This window comes from Tupaia chinensis, unplaced genomic scaffold (assembly GCF_000334495.1).
Source record: "Tupaia chinensis unplaced genomic scaffold, TupChi_1.0 Scaffold138136_1, whole genome shotgun sequence".
NCBI classification, from domain to species: domain Eukaryota; kingdom Metazoa; phylum Chordata; class Mammalia; order Scandentia; family Tupaiidae; genus Tupaia; species Tupaia belangeri.
Window position 1 is genome coordinate 534,278 of NW_006198035.1, and position 18,276 is coordinate 552,553.

Consider the following 18,276-nt stretch of genomic DNA (forward strand, 5'->3'; position numbering starts at 1 on the left):
AAGAGTGTGGGAGGGTAGGAGCGTAGGAAATTTTGGGGGAAAATGGAGAGGTAAGACACTTGTGAGACACAAATAAGATTTATTATCTGTTGATGAGGATGTGTATGGTAGTCTCAACTGGGCTGGACTGAGGTGTAAATCATCCTGGGTAAAGTCTCTTCACAATCTAAATGATGTATAGCGATTTAATGTATGAATAAAAAAAAAAAAGAAAGTGAGAAATCACTCCCCGGAGGGATGGCCATGCTGCAATCCCTTCTTCACCACTTTCCTCTCAGGATTTTGAGCATACACGCACATTCACCTGGCATGAGTTTTAAGCCTCTGGCTCTGGGACTCAAACCACAGCCAACTACGTGGGAGTCCAGCAATGTAACCATTATGCAATCTGCAGGTCCCATTATTATTATTTTTAAATTTGCTATAGGGCATGTGCTCACACAAGGTGGCAGGGGGAGCGAGAAAGCAAGCCGCCCAGTTCAGGACTTGAACCGTGGTCAGCCATGTGGGCGTCCAGCACCTTACCCATCATACCACCGGCTGGCCCCTCATGTCTTTCAATACCATCTCTGGGCAGATCTCCCTTGAGCTCCAGTCACATGCATCGAATAGCCTGTTCCTCATCTCTGCCTGAATATCTGGGCAGATGTAAGTCCCTCACAGTCCAAATGTCCAAAACAAGACCTCTTGGTTCTCCTCTCAGACTTGTTTCTCCCTCAGCCTTCCACGTCTCAGTAAATGGCAGTCAGCCTAAACCCAGGCACTCTGGGCCCAAACTTGTCCTCCATCAGAAAGTCCTGCTGGCTCTACCTTCAGACTGTGTCCCAAACCCACCATTTCTCATCTCATCCAGCATTTCAGTCTAAGCTACCATCTTGAGTGGAAGCTGCCATCCTTGCTGCCATCCTTGTCAGGGCACCTAGCCTGATCTTCCTCTTTCCACCTTTGTTCTCTGTAGTGAATTTATGCAGTCACCAGAGTGACCCTTTGGAAACCTGTCAGATTCATGTCAAGGGAGTCAGATCCCACATGGCCAACTGTTTGAAATCTGGCCACGGTGGCTTGAAAAACACACCTGGGCACATGTGCGTGTGAGACTAAAACACTGATAAGACGAAGCGGAGGAGAAAGGATTGTAGTATGACCACACCCCAATGGAGATGATTTCTCCTCCTTTCTCTGAACACAAATGCCCTCTGGCAAAAAACAAACAAACTAACAAACTAACTAAATAAACCAAACTGAAACCCTCACCTTTGGAATAAGGCTCTCTCTCATCTGAACCTGCCTATCTAACCTCACGTCCTTCAGTTCTTATCCAGATTACGACGCTGGCCTGCCGTCGCTTTTGGAATACACGAAGATCGTCCTCCATCTGGGTCTTTGCATTTGCTGTTCCTTCTGTCTGGAACACTCTCCCCTAGTTCTCAACAGATGTGGCTCACTCCCTCAGTTTCTTTAGGTGTCAGTTCAAATGTCTCCTCCACAGAGTAGTTTTCTTGACCATTGTATTTAAATAGCCCTCATCTAGTCCAGCATTCCTCAGTGTTTTTTTGCACCAGGGCTTGGTTTCATGGAGGAGAATATTTCCACAGACTGGGTTGGGGGTGGGTGATAGTTTCAGGATGGTCAAGTGCATTACATTTAATGTCACTGTCGTAGGTTTATGGTTGTAGCTCTGGTACGGCTCTGTGGCCCGGCCCGTTCTATTCCACTTTCTATTCCCTAGCCCTGCTTTCTTTTTCTTTAAAGCACTAGCACTAACTGACTTTGCATAGGGTTGTTAATTTATTAATTGTTTGTCCTCCTCTTTGGACTGTAAGCCCTAGGAAGTCAGACCTTCTTGGTCAAGTTTGTACTCTCGATCCGAGACTAGTGCCTGACACGCAGTAACTGCCCAATAAATAGTTGCTGAATTCATGACCCAAAGGAAGCATGAGGCTTCCTAGGATATTGCCAATCCTCAGGGACCAGAAGAAGTCAAATTTTAGAGTCGGTTATATTTCTTTTAAACATTTAAAAAAGCTTCCATTAGGGTTTTATAGCTTTTGTAATCAAAAACACACGTTCCCTTAAACCCAGTCATTGACATTCTAGAAATATATCCCATAGAAATAACTAGACAGGTACATAAGAGGTCATTGGAGCCTAGTGATACCAATTATTCTCATCCTGTAAGAAATGTCTGAAAGCAGACATAAAAGAAAAATATCAGGGTTTTTTAAATTTGGCAACTAAATAAAAAAATATTTAAAGCTATGAGGCCAAGAAAAATATGGCTATGTTTTGGCCTGCATGCTACCAGTTTATAACTCTGCTTTTGTCCCCCACAGATATCCAGATAGATGCCCAGACAAGTGAGGCACTTGTCCATGGTCTCACTGACGAATCAGGGAACTAAGACCAGTGATAGACTAGAGTCCTCATGAATTGATTTGCAGGTAATCATTTCCCTAGGATCCAATCTAGGTTTGTTTCATGCCTCCATCAGAAGCAGTGAGGGAAGAAGGGCCTATCAATCACTACCCGCTTTGCCAAAGGTGCGAGGACAGGTGCCAGCATTTCCTAAATGGATGTTTTTTGGAAAAGTGAAGCTGTCATCCCTCTGGGTTCTCTTGGCCTGTGTTACCAAGGGCAACCAGAAGAAGTGTGCCATAGCTGGAGACATGCATCTGCCAATCAGCCCAAGAAACGAAGAAGATTCTGGATCTGAGGTGTACTACGCCCAGGAATCATGGGACAGGCAGCCTCCGCACCGTGTTGTTATTTACTGGTCTTGGGCAGAAGTGGAAAGTGGGAGTGGGGAACATGGACTTTATCATTTGTCTGTCCCGGGTGTTAAAATAAGAGTACTGTGTCTACAGGTGTAAGCAGTAGAAAATATCAGTTGGAGAAAAAGAAAGAAAAACAAATGAAAAAGCAAAGCAAAGGTTAATTTGCTCATGATCACTCTTCTACCTTGTGGTCTGAGGAAAATGGTCACATTTTCAAGAAAAGATCTGTCTAGATGGCCAGCCGTAGTCCTATGGATCTTGTTATAGGGCCGGCGGACCTCTGTGGGTCCCACCTGCCCAGGATCCACTTCCCCGTCTGATAGCACCACTCTGGCTTCTCTCGTGCAACCATGTCTCCCTTGCTCAGTCCATGAGGTTTGGGGGTGCTCACCCAGTCTCCTCCCATGTCTCCACCTCATTTTTTTTTTTTTTTTAACCAGGAGTGAGCACTAATTCCAGATCAGGCCAGTTAGTATATTTTATTTCCTTGGCTATGGTGATTTAGTCCAATGAGAATTAATCCCAGGACTTGGGAGAACACAGGGAACAGGAAATGAGGTCTTTCATGACTGGGGTTGTCTAGATGGTGGTATGTGGGCTTCGAGTTGTTTGTGACCATTTTCCTAAGCCTGGGAGAGCCATCCTCATAATGAAACCAACTCACATAAAAGCAGAACCCAGAGGCAAAGAGATGACATTTGAGGACCTGGATATAGCTGTGTATAGGCTTTTCATTTATGTGAGTTAAGAAAGTTCCTTTTTAGCTGAAGCCAGTAAGTTGGAAGTCTACCATTCACACCTGAAAGGGTTCTAGCAGATGCTAAACAAAGAATAAAATCTATGCCTGTTACCTTCTTGCTGTTTTCTGCGAGCCACTGCATTCTCTGCTGGTAGGCTTCAATAACTCTGTCAAAACATCGGAAGGAATTATGACCGCAGGGGGCTTCATCACTGAGCAACAGCTTTACATACACGGAACGAAGGGGTGGATGGGACTGGTTTTCTTTTCTTTTCTTTTTGGAGAGGTTTTCGCTATAGGGCGCGTGCACTCGCCAGACAGACAGAGAGAGACATAGAGACAGAAAGCGAGAAATCACCCCCCAGAGGGGATGGTCACGCCGCAATCCCTTCTCCTCCATTCTCTTCTTGGGATCTTGGGCACACACGCACATGCGCCTGGTGTGAGTTTAAGCCACCGGGTCCGGGACTTGAACCACGATCGACTACGTGGGAGTCCAGCAACATAGCCATTACACCAACTGCTGGTCCCAGAAGAACACTCTTGCACTTGCTCAAATCTGTGTTTTCTCTTTTATTTCTTTTCTTTTCTTTTTTTGGAGAGGTTTTTGCTATAGGGCACGTGCACTCGCCAGAAAGCCAGAGAGCGACAGAGAGACAGAAAGCAAGAAATCACCCCCCCCAGAGGGGATGGCCATGCTGCAATCCTTTCTCCTCCATTCTCCTCTCGGAATCTTGGACACACATGCACGCCCTGCATGAGTTTAAGCCACCAGGACCGGGACTTGAACCGCAGTTGACTACATGGGAGTCCAACGACATAGCCATTACACTAACTGCTGGTCCCAAATCTGTGTTTTCTCAGAGGAAACTGTTCCTAGTCTCCTGGGAACTGGCCACAGAGGCACAACAGAAGCAGTTCAGCAGCAGTTTCTTGCTGGACCAATTAACATGGAGTTCCTGAAAAGTAGACAGAGGATCTTCTTGAATTCCTGTACTGTGACCATTCCGGTGACTGGCTGGAGACTAGCATGGAGCGGTGCTCAAGGTCAGGATGCAGTCACTTGAATTTAATTGATTTCCCTCCAGTGAGGGCAGGTGGGACTTGAGGGCCTAGACAGGGACAAGGAAGGCATATGGATATGAAAGGATGGGCAGAGGGTGGCAGATGGCTGTAAGGAATACTTTAGTGTGGATGGAGTTAAGAGGTGACTCTTACAGTGAGACAGCTCTGCCATTTACTAATTGTGTGACCTTGGATAGGTGGGGTAACTGCTCTGAGTCCAGATTTCATCATCTCTGACATGAAAATAATAATAGGACTCTATTCAAGTCAATTTGCCAAACGTAAATTTACTGAGAATCAATTTTCCAAGTGACTAATTAGCTAAATAGATTTGAATGTTTCTTAAAATGCTGGATTCATGATTAAAAATAAGCAACCAAAGTATTGCAGAATTCTTTAAAACCTGTTTGACCTTCCAACCATATACAAATTACTATAAATTTTCCAATTAAAATGCTTTGATAAATTTGACCATTTGCCATTCTATAAGTGGTCATTTAGCAATTAACTTTTGGTTAACTAGCTTGAAAGTAACATAACATTTTGGGTTGTTGTAAGGATTAAATCAGATAATGCATGAAACTCTAAGCAGAATGTCTGACAAATTAATAAATGTAATAAAGTTTAAAGAAACCTCAGGCAAACAGTAATGATAGATCACTGATTGTCACAGCTGGGATGGAATCTTAGGGACCATCCTGTCTACCGATGATCAAGAGAGATATTTGTGTGTATGGGTATATATGTTTGCATGCCTACACGTGCTATCAAAATCTGGTTTAGGAGTGGGAATGTATGCCTATATACATATATTTCACATAAATTTGCAGAAGTATGACCCAAACCAATCTGACATTGAAAGCAGTCATCCTTGGGACCAGCAGGTGGTGTGATGGTTCAGGTGTTGGACTCCCACAGGTCAACTGCAATTCAAGTCTTGGACCTGACAGCTTAAAAATCTTGCCAGGTCTCTGTGTGTACATGCCCAAAGTCCCAAAAGGAGAATGGAGGAGAGGGGATTGCAGTGTGGTCATCCCACTCCCAGGGGGTGCTATTTCTCACTTTCCCTTTCACTCACTTTCTCTCTCTCTAGTGATTGCATGTGCTTGATGGTGAAAGCCTTAATAAAAGTAGTCATTCTTAACCATTAAACATCAAATGAAGCTGTGAGGTTTTAAGTGTTTATCCAAAGGGACCACAGATTTTGATGGCTGAGAGACCCTCATCTGGTCCAACTGCTTTGTCTGAGAAAAGAGGATACTAGGGCTAGAAATGTGAAGAGATCTGGCCAAAGCACCAGAGAGATTGCTACTTTCAGCTTGCCAAAATGAGATCAGTTTTGAACTTTCGGTTTGGAGAGGACATTGAGAAACATACTTACTCAGAAAGCTTTGATTCAAAATGGCAGATGGTCTGGCTGGAGAAATGCACTTTCTGCATGATATTGCTGCCTTCTTCCCTAAAGAAGTAAAACCTTATGAAGAGCCTCTGAAGCCCAGGGGGGCTGCATATGTCACCACAGCCTTGGAGGGGTGAGGGGAATGGCTTTGGACTTACAGCACTGCTGTGCCCTGATTGATCAGATCAGCTAAGGTGAGCTTCTCGAATTTTAAACTATGAGTTGAAAGCCAGTCTTCAGAGTCCTCCCCAGCTGAAGACTGGGTCTCGCTCCCCTGCAGCCTCTGTAAGACAAAAGCCAGAATCAAATAGCAAACCATAGAAAGGGAATAAAAGACCAAGGATACCCTAGGTCTCCTTCACATGATACCCAAGAGTTGTCAATTCCGACTGCTCCTACCTTAAAACAATCTAAAACTTCGGGTTGCTGAGGGAATAGATGAATGTGGAGGCCCGGGTGCAGGGTCAGTTGCCTTGGAAAGACTACCCATTCCCTGCCTCTCACTTCATCCCCAGTGTGTGTTTAGACAACTCAAGGGTCACTCACCATATCCTGCTCTGTGAGACTGAATATACAAATGTACCATGGCTGGGCAATATGACAATGGAACTCTGACTCCTAACCTCTCTAGCAACTGGTCCAGAATGATCAGGATTTGGCTAATAACTACCAGCTTCCCTAACTTTTGTCCCTGCTTCCAGCTTGGAACCAACCAGAAAAAGCCAAATATGCTCCCGAAACCAATCACGTAAAATACCTTGCTTCTAATTAACCCAGTTCTAGCCTCTCAAGCCAATAACCTCTGTGGTAGAACCAACTAAAGTCACTCCATCTTGAAGTTAATCCACCAACTTGACCAACATTTAGCTCCAAATTTCCTTGGTGACATTCCCAAGGTTGGAATGTAGCTTAAGCCGTTGTAGTAAACCTACCTATTATCCTTCCCCAGGGAGCTGCATTCCCCTGATCACAGTTAAGATGCGGGATTGACATCCGAAACTGCTCTGTACCTTCCTCAGTGCTTCTCTATGCTATTCTTCTTTATAACTCCTTCCTGTACAAGCTACGTAAGATACGCTTTGGGGGTGAAGAGAGCAGAGATCTACTTATCATGCAGCCACCTAACACTTTGCTTCTGATTCCAACTTCCCTTAATCAGCTCATTCCCATAAACTGGACTTGTCTACTTCATCCTTTGGTCTCTCAGTTCCTTTGAGCTTCGAAGGTCGTTTTGCTTGCAGGGTCTCACCTTGAAACAACCTCCAATCAGGCATGCCTGAAGTTGTCCCTGTTTTTCATGATCAAGCTTCCCTATTTCCCTGCCTGCCTCTGAGTATCTGCCAAACACGAGGGATGGTGACTGATTCCCATGCTCTGACAAGCTCTGAATAAACTGCCTTTCTCATTTGAGTGGCTTTGTTTATTTCCACACTTGTCTTCACTGTATTGTTTTAGGTTTGTGAGTTCTGCCCCCTCCAGGATAATGTGCCAGGAGATGAAGCTGGAAAGGTGTACAGGCCTGGGTGAGGCAGGGACTCTCTCAGAGCTTCCAGTACTCCCACTGCAGTTTAGGTGGCACAAATAGGTTTTCCATGTTGCTGGAGTTGACCATGACTCACTTAGGGTATGGACTGGGATCATGAGGGGGGATCAGGTCAGTCCCAGTGTGAGAGACACTACCCTGAGGCACCTGCTGAGTGAGCCTGAGCCCTTTCTAACCCACTGGGATCCAATCTGGATTCAAAGATGTCTCCTGGGTACCTGCTCGACTGTAAGTGGGTTCTGGCTGAGCTTGTCTATGTCAGAGCTTTCCTTGTAGTGGATGAGGTAGGAGAGGGGGGAGGAAAGTCCTAAAGCTGAAGGAAATACCCTGGATAGGATGAAGGAAGAATGGGAGAGAAGAAGAAAGGCATGCAAAACCCTGAAGCTCTCCATTTTCTAGCTCTGTGACACTGAGCTCCCCCACCCGCTCACCTAGCTCACTGCAAGACAAGCTCCCAGGTTTCACCTGGCTCACTACAGGGCTCACTAAGCTGCAGTGGAGGGCACAGCCCGAGGTGCTTCTGTATAAACAGCTCCCAGCAATGATCCTTAGCTCCTCCTCAGCTTTGGCCATAAGGAGAAGGTCACCCTGAAACCTAGGCCTACCCTAGGTGGCCCAGGTGTAGCATAATGATCTGCAGTGCTGGAAGCCACAGGCTGAGCACGGGCTCGGATCCCAAGTTGACCTCAAACATGCCAGGTGTATTCTTTCCAGATCCTGACTAACTGAAGGACTGGGGGAAGGGGATCATGATGTGACAGACCCTGCGAGGGGTGTACATTCTTTTTCATGAAATAAACTTACAAAAATAAAACAAACCGTCTGAGGAAAAAAAAAAAAAGACAGTGAAAATAACATGCGATTATATTCCGGTTGGATAGTATTGGATGCCTTAAGTTCTGTGCCTGAAGCCTGCTCCACTCTGATTTTTTTTTTTTAATCAGCAAGTGTTAAAGAAGTGTGAAAATGTACTCATAATTACAGCAAACATTCAAAGAGCACACTTATTGTATGTAAAACACTTTCCATATATTAACTCATCTCATTCTACAAAATAGGTCCCATCGCTGTAACCCTGCTTTACCCACAAGGAAACTGTGGCACAGAGGGGTTTAAGAAACGTCCAAGGTCATGCAGCTAGAGTGGTAGAGCAGGGATTTAAACACGAGCTTTAACTCTGGTCACGCTGGTAACCAGGACACTGTATTGTCTCCCTACCAGCAAACTGGGCTATCTCTGTGACTATCTCCATGAAGGATTGAGAGAACTGACTGACAAGATCATGTTCTGTGTGATTTTCTACTAAAGAATGCCCTGCCCGTGAACAGCACCACGTCAGATCAGATCATACTTGGCCCACACTTAGGGAACCGTCGCTGCACATGGTATGAACACTAGATGTCACTCTTCGCGTCTTTCAGGATCCAACAGTCTCCCGGGTTGGTGTAACGCTGAGCGTGATAGTCATAATCCACCTTCCTTCCACCTTTCTTTCATTTGAATGGACCTGTTATGCTTTAGGACCTGAATTTTGTATTACAAATATTTGAAGATCCACTATTTTTTTTGAGAGGTTTTTGCTATAGAGCACATGTGCTTGCCAGAAAGAGTGAGGCAGAGAGATAGAAAGTGAGAAACACCCCCACCAGGGGGAATGGCCACACCACAATCCCTTCTCCTCTAGTCTCCTTTCGGGATCTTGGGCACACACGCACATGCACCCGGCATGAGTTTAAACCACCAGGTCCGGGACTCGAACTGTGGTTGACTACATGGGAGTCCAGTGACATAGCCATTACGCTAACTGCTGGTCCCTGAAGAGCCACTATTAAGCATAATGTAGATTTGGACTCTCGGCCATGCTGATCAGACACAAAAGGAGGCGCTCTACATAGAAAATGGGCACATCTTCGTGTCCAGCGGTCATTTTCCTCTTTCCCACTGCTCTAGATGTGTGAGGCGAAGGAGGCCCCAGCTGTGGCTGGGAAATGTAGGAGTGGTCCTCTGTCCACCTGCAAAGTCATGTATACTAATACGAAATTAAATGGTATAATATGCCATTTCAACGACAGCTGAAATCATCGAAAGATTCCTTCCGTTCTAAACACTAGTGCGGACCTTTCCTCATTTCCTTTTCATTCGACTTGCTCTCCTGGGAGTACCAAAACGTGAGAAAAGTAAAGCATGACTATTTTTATGATTGTTTCATGGCTAGCATTACCACTGCATTGTTCCTGACTGATTATCATCAGCTCGAATGTAGATTAGGAAGGAGATGTTCGTGGCCAGCCTTGTCCCCGCACCCACTCATGTAAATGTTTCCATGGTAGGATGAATTTTGAGTTCGGCAATTCACTCACTCTCTTGGGAAGGCAGCTTATTTACATGCTGACAATCAGCCTAAAACCATAGTCTAGTTATTCTAAAGGCAGTCACTCGTCATAACCTTTTTGCTTCAATAGCATTTTCTTTTTTTGGAGAAGGTTTTTTTGTTTGTTTGTTTTTTGGGTTTTTTTTTGTTTGTTTTTTTTTTTGCTATAGGGCACGTGCGCTTGCCAGACAGACAGAGAGAGACAGAGAGACAGAAAATGAGAAATCACCCCCCCGCCCCGGTGGATGGCCACGCCGCAATCCCTTCTCCTCTGTTCTCCTCTTGGGATCTTGGGCACACATGCGCACGCACCTGGCATGAGTTTTAAGCCACTGGGTCCGGGACTTGAACCACGGTTAACTATGTGGGAGTCCAGCGACATAACCATTACGCTAACTGCTGGTTCCAATAGCATTTTCTAAAAGGGATTTTTAAATCTAGATTTAAGAAAGTCCTAAAGAAAAACAAATCCCAAAAGGAAAATTTCAGGAGGAAATCCCTTCGACTTCAGGCTTTGATAACATGGTCAGAATCATCACACACTCTTGAATTCTTCATGTTGTGAAGAAGGCTATCAAGTTTCTATGAATAGCATGCAGAGTCTTCAGCATAGAGATTTCTAAAGGCAGAGGATTAGAGAGGAATGCTTAATTACTCTTTTCCCGTCCTGGGGTCTTATGAGAAGAAACAAATACTCAGGATTTAACACAGTGTAAATTCTCTGGCTATGATTTGTAGGCTATGATTTCAGTTAAAGTGCTATGGTATTTACCAGTAAGTCCTGTGTCTGGTTAATGTGTGTGACCAGTAATCCATCGTCTGGATCTTGGCCAAGTCCATTCATAACCTTCTGGTTCAATTGCTTCTTTGGATGTCTGTCCATGTTTTTCCTCACGCTACAAAACATAAAGTGATTTGATCAATACCCCAGCCCTGGACACTGACTTCATACTGCCTGTTCCTCTTCTCTTCCCTAAAAGGATCCAGAATCATTTTTATTTCTGTGCAGTAACTGGTAAGTGTTCCTAAAGAGTTCTGATAAATAAAATGTGGACTCTGGGTTCATGAGATATTTTATTATACTATTCTGGTAGTTTTTGAGTCGCTGGAAAAGTCATGACACATTTTTGCATAGAAAAATACATCATAGGGGCCAGCAGGTGGCATGGTGGTTAAGGGTGCTGGATTCCCATATGGTCGACTGTGGTTCGAGTCCTGGACCTGGCGGTTTGCTCTTTCTCTCTCTCTCTCGTGCGTGTGTATGCATGCACACGCACATGTGCAAGTGAACACACTCTGTCCCTCTGAATGAATGAATGAAGTTAAATAAAATAATTCTTTAAAAAAAAGAAGTCATGACTTTCTCGAGGACCCAATGGATAACGAAAGCCAAGGCAAGTATAAAATGTTGCAACGCTGATTTACCCAGTCTCACTGTGAGGCAGATCCTTCCCCTCAACTTCTGTGAGCAAAATGTTGTGGCTTTCATTTGCAAAATCAGAGAATAACACTTACCAATGATTTTCCAGAAAGTTATTATCTTGACTGTGGAAGACATGACTAGTTTGTGTAGCCATTAGAAAAACAGCCAGCATCTATTTTCCTAAAGAGGAAAAGAATATAAAGGAAGAGGATAAGCACAGCATATAGACTATAGATTTGGGGTTTCGATCGTATTTTTTGGCTCAATTCTTCCATAATAAATTAACTCGGTAAATACATATTGAAGGCTCCTTGATATCAGGCACTGGGCTTGGTATGGAGGATACAGTGGTGAACAAGATAATGAGAGTTTCTCAGGCAAGCAGGTGGCGTGGAGGTTAAGGTAGCTGGATCCCACAGAGCTGACTCTGTGGTTTGAGTCCCAGACACCAGTGGCTTGGAAAACACTCTGTGTGTGTGTGTATGAGTGTCCAAGATCCCAAGAAGTAAATAGGGGAGAAAAAATTGTGGCCATCCTGTTGAGAGGGAAACTTTTTACTTTCTCTCTCTTTTTTTTTTTTTCTGGCAAGCACCCTTTAGCAAAAAAGAAGAAAAAACAAAGTTCCTCACCCTTAGCACTTCACATGTTGGACTGCATAATTCTTCGTTGTGGGGATGTCCAGGGCATGTAGGATGTTTAGCAGCATCTCTTGGCCTCTACCTACGAGATGCCAACAGTACTTCGCCTCCCCCCACCACATTGTGACAACAAAAAGATCTCTCCAGACTTTGTAAAACATCCCCTGGGGGGAGAAATCATCCCCAGTTGAAAAGCATTGAGACAGACGTTGTCCTTGTCCTTACAGAGCTTCTATTCTAAAGGGAGGCTGATATTTTTAAAAAATCAAATGGGGCCCGTAGGTGGTGGGGTGGTTAGGGCACTGGACTCCCATGTGACTGATGGCAGTTTGAGTACCAGACCTGGTAGCTTGTTTTCTCATTTTCTCTCTCTCTGTCTCTGGTGAGCACATGTGCCCTATAGCAAATTAAAATATTAATGATAGATAAAATAAATCATTAAAAATCAAATAGAGTAATTACAAGCTGGAAAATGCTATTAAAAAAGTAAATGGGGGGCCAGCAGTTAGTGTAATGGCTATGTCGCTGGACTCCCATGTAGTCGACCATGGTTCGAGTCCCGGACCTGATGGCTTAAATTCATGCCGTGCACGTGTGCGTGCGTGCCCAAGATCCCGAGGGGAGAATGGAGGAGAAAAGACTGCGGAGTGGCCATCCCCCCTGGGGGGGTGATTTCTTGCTTTCTGTCTCTCTGTCTCTCTCTGTCTTTCTGGCGAGTGCACGCGCCCTATAGCAAAAACCTCTCCAAAAAAAAAGTAAATCAGATGCTATGATGGAAAGTAGTCAAGAAAGTGTTCTATTGGGTCATTGGGAAAGTCATGACACATTTTTGTATAAAAAGATAGGTCATGATTTTCCTGATGACCTAATATTTTGCGTAGACAGAATGGTTGGGTCAGGTGTCTTCTGAGCTTAGATTTTCCAGGAGGATAAAAAGGAGGTGATTACATTAAGAATATGGTGACGGCTGGACCAGGCAGAAGGGATAGCAAATGTGAAGACCCTGAGGTGGGAAAGAGCTTGAGTTCTTCAAGGAACAGAGACTGGCCAGATCACAGTGATTTCAAGAACAAAGGAAATCATACTGAGGTGTGGTTGAGTTCTTTTCTCTGAGAACTGTGCCTACACTCAAAGGGGTGAGTCTTTACAGCCCACTAGTCACGACTTCCTGAGTCATGTAACCAAGATGAAGTAATCAGACCCTCTTTCTGGGAATTTGGAATTAGGAACTGTGAGGCTACTGTGTACATTCAGAAGGGGGAAATGATTATTTTCGGAGGAAAATAGAACATTTTTTGCCTTGGTTTCCAGAGGGCTGCTCTCTCCTGCCTGCTCCCTGCCTGCTCCTCCTTGGTCTCCTTTGCAGGCTCCTTCTCCTCCATATGAGCATTAGAAGTTGGTATTCTTTGGGGCCAGCAGATGGTATAGTGGTTAAGGTGTTGAACTCACCTGTGGTCAACTGTGGTTCAGGTTCCAGACCCAGCAGCTTGAAACTCACACTGGGTGTGTGTATGAGTGCCTAAAAGTTTGGAGAGGAGAATGGAGGAGATGGAACTGCAGTGTGGCCATTGCCCCTAGGGGGTGATTTCTCACCTTCTGTCTCTCTGGTGAGCACACACACCCTATAGGAAAAATCTCTCTCAAAAAAAAGAACGATGAAGATCAAGAAAAAAAGTTGGTGTTCCTCGAGGCTAAATTGTACTGTTCTCATTTCGCTTTCTCCTCTCTTCCTAGGCAATCTTAAACAAATCTCAGAAGGAAAATTTTAGACCTACATCCCTTTCAGGCTCCTAAACACACGTGTGTTCATTGACACTGGATATCTGGATATCTCTACTTGGAGCATCTCAAGCTCAGTGTGCCAGAGACTGAACTCAAGATACTCCATATAATCTTGTTCTCTCTTCATTGTTCTCTAGCTTCCAGAAAGCAATCACAATTTATCTGCTCATGTAAGTCTAACTTAGGAATTAGTCTTGACACTCACTTCCAAGGGTGTTAATTTGACCTCTCTCCCCCTTTTTTTTTTTTAGAGAGATAATTTTGCTATAGGGCACGTGTACTTGCCAGACAGACAGAGACAGAGAGACAGAAAGTGAGAAATCACCCCCTGTGAGGGATGGCTATGCTGCAATCCCTTCTTCTCCATTCTCCTCTTGGGCACAAATGCACATGCACCGGACCTGAGTTTTAAGCCACTTAGTCTGGGACTCAAACCATGGTCAACTATAACACAACCATTACATCACCTGCTGGTACCAATTTTACCTCTTTTAAATCTCTTCACTCTGTCTCCACTGACATATTTCCAGTCCAGGTCACTGTCAAATCTGCCATGGACACCTGCAGTAGACTCTAACTGGCCTCTCTGCACCCACCCCATCAGTTCTCTTATCCAATCTGTTCTCCCTACTGAAGCCAGGGTAATTTTTTAAAAACACAAATCCAGTTTTACATGCCTCCCTTCCTCCTGCTTCAAAATATTCAAAAGCTTCCCTTTAATTCTAGGATGAAGATCTACATTCTTAGGATGGCATTTGAGGCTGTACGTGGTCTGGCTGCTGCTCACCTGCGCCTCTGGATTTCCCACTTCACATCTGCTCTCCCCTTCTGTGTTCCTCAAGGACCCTCCCTTTTCATTTCCTGGGGTGCTATGTAGTTAACCACAGGACTTTTCATTGCTCTGGAACATTCTTCTCCCCTCTCCCTACCCGACTTGCCATTTCAGCTTAAATGTTACTTTCCCCAGGAAATTTCAAGCATCCCATTCTATTTCAGGTTTGTTTCATATAGGCTTTCATAGAACTACGCTCCTTTCTTTCACAGCAGGTATCTGAATTTGGAATGACACGTTAATTAGTGTGATTTTTGAAAACTGGTGTCTCTCTTCCATTATATTGCAAGTTACAAGAGAGCAGGGCCTGGCAGACACTCAATCAATATTTTGAGGAGGGAAGATAAAGGGAAAGGAGGTTGAGAAACTGCCTTGGTTCTTGAATGTCAAATTATTTATCCCAGGCACCTGTGAGAACTGACTTCCCTTTCTTCTCTTAGGTTCCATGAGGTACCCCATTCCTTACAGTTCCCCACCTTTTTGTGGAAGTAACTCAGGCTTCTGCCACTTGCAACAACACAAAACAAAGAAACAGCACGTGTGAAACTCCAAATGAAGTTGCAGCTTAAACACTCGTTTAGATGTGGCCTTATGCTATCATTAAATAGAACAGCCTACAGGTCGTTCAGCAACTTGCCTTCCTCTTTCAGGTCTTTAATTTTTTATTCGGAGGATGTTTTGTTTCCTAGGAAACACCAGGATAATGTGGCAGTGTCTTTAAAAAACGAAAACAAACCAAAACAAAAAACGGACTTTCTAACAGTAAGCTTTCCTGGTAGACTCTAACGGCAGGGACAGCTGAAATATTCACAGGTATGCCTCATGAACACTGGGCACCCCTGGGTCCCCCTTTCCGGTGAGTACCATCTCCTAATGATTTCAGAGGCCCGTGTGCCTGGATTCTGGAATGGCTTGTGCAGGTCTTCACAGAGCTTTTCCTTTCTTTGGGATCCGGCCCTCGCTTACCTGTCCCCATCTCCCATGCCTCTCGGCTCCCTGGCAACCCCGACCTGCACACAACTTACTGTTTCACACCCGTCTCTGCCCAAGTCCTTCTGGAAACACCCTTTGCCACTTGCCTGACAAGAATCCTCAGGAAGTCTTCCCTGCACCTATTCGCTGTTCCCAATCCCCTAGGAGGGGACTGTTCCCTCCTGTGCCGCCCCCTCACTAGCTCACTCCCAGCTGGCATGGCCTGTCCCGGATCAGCTCCACTGCTTCCTTGTCCACTCGTGCACCCCAGCACCTAGGCAATGCTGGGCACACAGGGAACAGAGTCTAAAGACCCCGGGCTCCCTCAGTCCTTCTCACCCAGTCTAGCCCTTAGCGACTGCGCCTCCCCTGCCCTGTCCTTTTCCATCCCTATCAGCCCTGTGACACTCGCCCTCACCTGGCGTTTCTTCATTTCTTTCTCCTTCTTTGGGAGGGGGCTCCTGCACCCGGGGGCCCTGCTGCTCTCGGTTCCCACTTTTAGTTTCTCCAAGCTCCTCCAAGCAACTCATAGTGAAGTTGGCCCTACAGGGAGTGTTAGCTCGTCTCCAAGGTAACAGACCGCACCACTGCTGTCTGGGATAGGGAGAGAGAAAACCTTCCTCGCCCTGGGGGGGAGAAGTCACCACTGTGTTAACCTCTCCCAGGCCGCTCTGCTCTTCTCCACCCTCACACAAGCCTCGGAGCAGAATTTGGACCTCATTCCTATTTTTAGAACCTCTGGTAAGAATGATGGTCTAGACCAGTGGTGCCTGCTTCTTCCCTCCAGGGGGACAGAGAACCTGCGACATTTATGAAAGATGGTAACCTTTGCCTCCTCAGGCTCCCTGGGGCCCCCAAACACACTCCCCGGGGGAGCTCTGACAGTCTGCCACTCTCACCAGGTCCAGCCCCACCCACCTGGCTACTGAAGCAGCAAGCTCAGCCTGGTCAGAGAGACTGATTACCTGCTGCCCCGACCTGCACCAGGGGCTTAGCAGAATCACCTGGGTTGCTTGCTAAGCAGGCATACTACGCTCCCACCCAGGAGGCTGACTGAGAGCTGTGGTCAAGTGTGGGAGCATCAGTTCTGAACAATGGCCTCAGGTGATTGTGATGTAACCAGGCCTTGGCTCGTAGGTGGGGACCTCGCCAACCCCTTCTTTTCCAGAGCTCAAGAGAGATGAATCGAGGTACCCAGTGCTGTCCAGCTTGTAAGTAGTTAAGGAACTTGCAATTAGGTTTTTTTTGTTTTTGTTTTTAATTCCAGGTCATTTCTCACGTTAATTTTCACTTTCTGACCTTTAGAGGTTTTAGGGTTGTTCATTTTTAACAGGTTCTTACTATGTCATAATTCTGCCTCAGTCTCCCAGTTGGGACATCAGGCTGATGCCGCCATGTCCTAGTTCTTTTTTTTTTTTTTTTTAAAGTGTCTCATTATGTTGCCCAGGCCAGCCTCGAGCTTGTGGTCTTCCTGCCTCAGCCTCTATGTTGCTACGATGACAGGCGCACGCTGCACACCACTGCACGTGAATTGAACCCAGGCCTCCCTGTGGTCCTGCCAGTGGAGCAGTCTTAGCAGTGTGCACCACCGTGGCTGAACCTCTGACCTTGGCTTTATTAGGCAGAAGGTGTGCCACTTGTGGTCATCACAGGGTAGCAACCCCTGCAGAGAGGGCCCAGCGGTGGCTCCCTCAGGCCTGGTCGGAAATAATCAAACTCCTCAACACCGAAACTGCTTATCAATCACCAGTCACTGGGCAGGACAGTCGGGAGCTGGGAGCATCATGTGTAAATCCAGGGCATTCAGCCAGGCAGGGAAGGAGGGCGATCTGAGAGAGGACAGGAAGTCACGAGAGGCCACGAGCAACCACGGGCTACTCAGAATAAGAGGCGAGAGCCCTCATGCCCACCCTGATGGAATCCTGGGTGAAGGAGGCCAGCTGGCTTTGAAACTCCACTCTGGGGGACGTGGGAGCCCCAGGCAGAGATTCTACCACTCTCCCTACTTTCTTTGCTCCCTGAACACATGAATTTTCAACATTTTCCAACAAGTAAAACCCAACACTGAACACTCTGTTACTGCTTTCTTCAGCCTGAACTTCCATGAACACACACGGGCTTGCATTTGTGCCGGGGGAAGCACCACAGTGAGACTTTAGGGCTGTGCAGTGGAAAGCAGAGCTGTGGGGTACCATCTCTCCTGGCTCCCCTCACGGTGTAGGTCAAGATGGGTTCCAGGTTCGGCATCAGAGCACAACAGGAATTTCTTACTTAGGTTCTCGGGACCTGAACAAGGTCAACTTATCTCTGGTGTTTCATTGAGGATCTTTAGCCTGGTCCCATTACCCAGGAATACAGCAAGACATATTGTTTTGATATTAACTTGTGTTTTGCTTTCTTTCTTTGCTTCATTTCAAACAAAGAACAGGAGCTTTTTGTTGGAGTGAGAAGCAGCTGCCTGAAGTCAACAGTTTTTCGTCTTTTATAAAAGCCTACACTAACTAAAAGATTAAAGTACCGTGCCAAAGCAGTGGTGGTGAGGAATGTGCCCAACATCAAGAGGAAAGTGGGAGTGTGTTCTCTAAGTGAAAAGAGATGGTGGGACCAGCAGTTAGCGTAATGGCTGTGTCGCTGGACTCCCACGTAGTCAACCGTGATTCGCATTCCGGACCCGGTGGCTTAAAACTCACGCCAGGCGCGTGTGCGTGTGTGCCCAAGATCCCAAGAGGAGAATGGAG

The 18,276-nt window shown here is 45.8% G+C and overlaps 1 protein-coding gene and 1 long non-coding RNA gene across 2 annotated transcripts in view; both read right to left on the reverse strand.

Moving 5' to 3' along the window:
• VWA3A (von Willebrand factor A domain containing 3A) overlaps nt 1-11,589 on the reverse strand; it is a 64,630-nt gene extending 53,041 nt beyond the window's left edge. Inside the window, 6 exon segments of the mRNA XM_014592668.1 lie at nt 3,626-3,680; nt 5,960-6,037; nt 6,136-6,260; nt 10,664-10,787; nt 11,407-11,468; nt 11,470-11,589. Of these exon segments, the coding sequence (XP_014448154.1) occupies nt 3,626-3,680; nt 5,960-6,037; nt 6,136-6,260; nt 10,664-10,787; nt 11,407-11,468; nt 11,470-11,589 (564 nt within the window).
• Nucleotides 11,590-11,942: 353 nt separating this feature from the next.
• Nucleotides 11,943-16,743, reverse strand: LOC106736297 (uncharacterized). Its single transcript, XR_001371334.2, has 2 exons — nt 16,457-16,743; nt 11,943-12,034 (listed from the first exon to the last, which is right to left on the reverse strand). It is a non-coding gene; the product is annotated as an uncharacterized LOC106736297 (long non-coding RNA).
• Nucleotides 16,744-18,276: the final 1,533 nt, after the last annotated feature.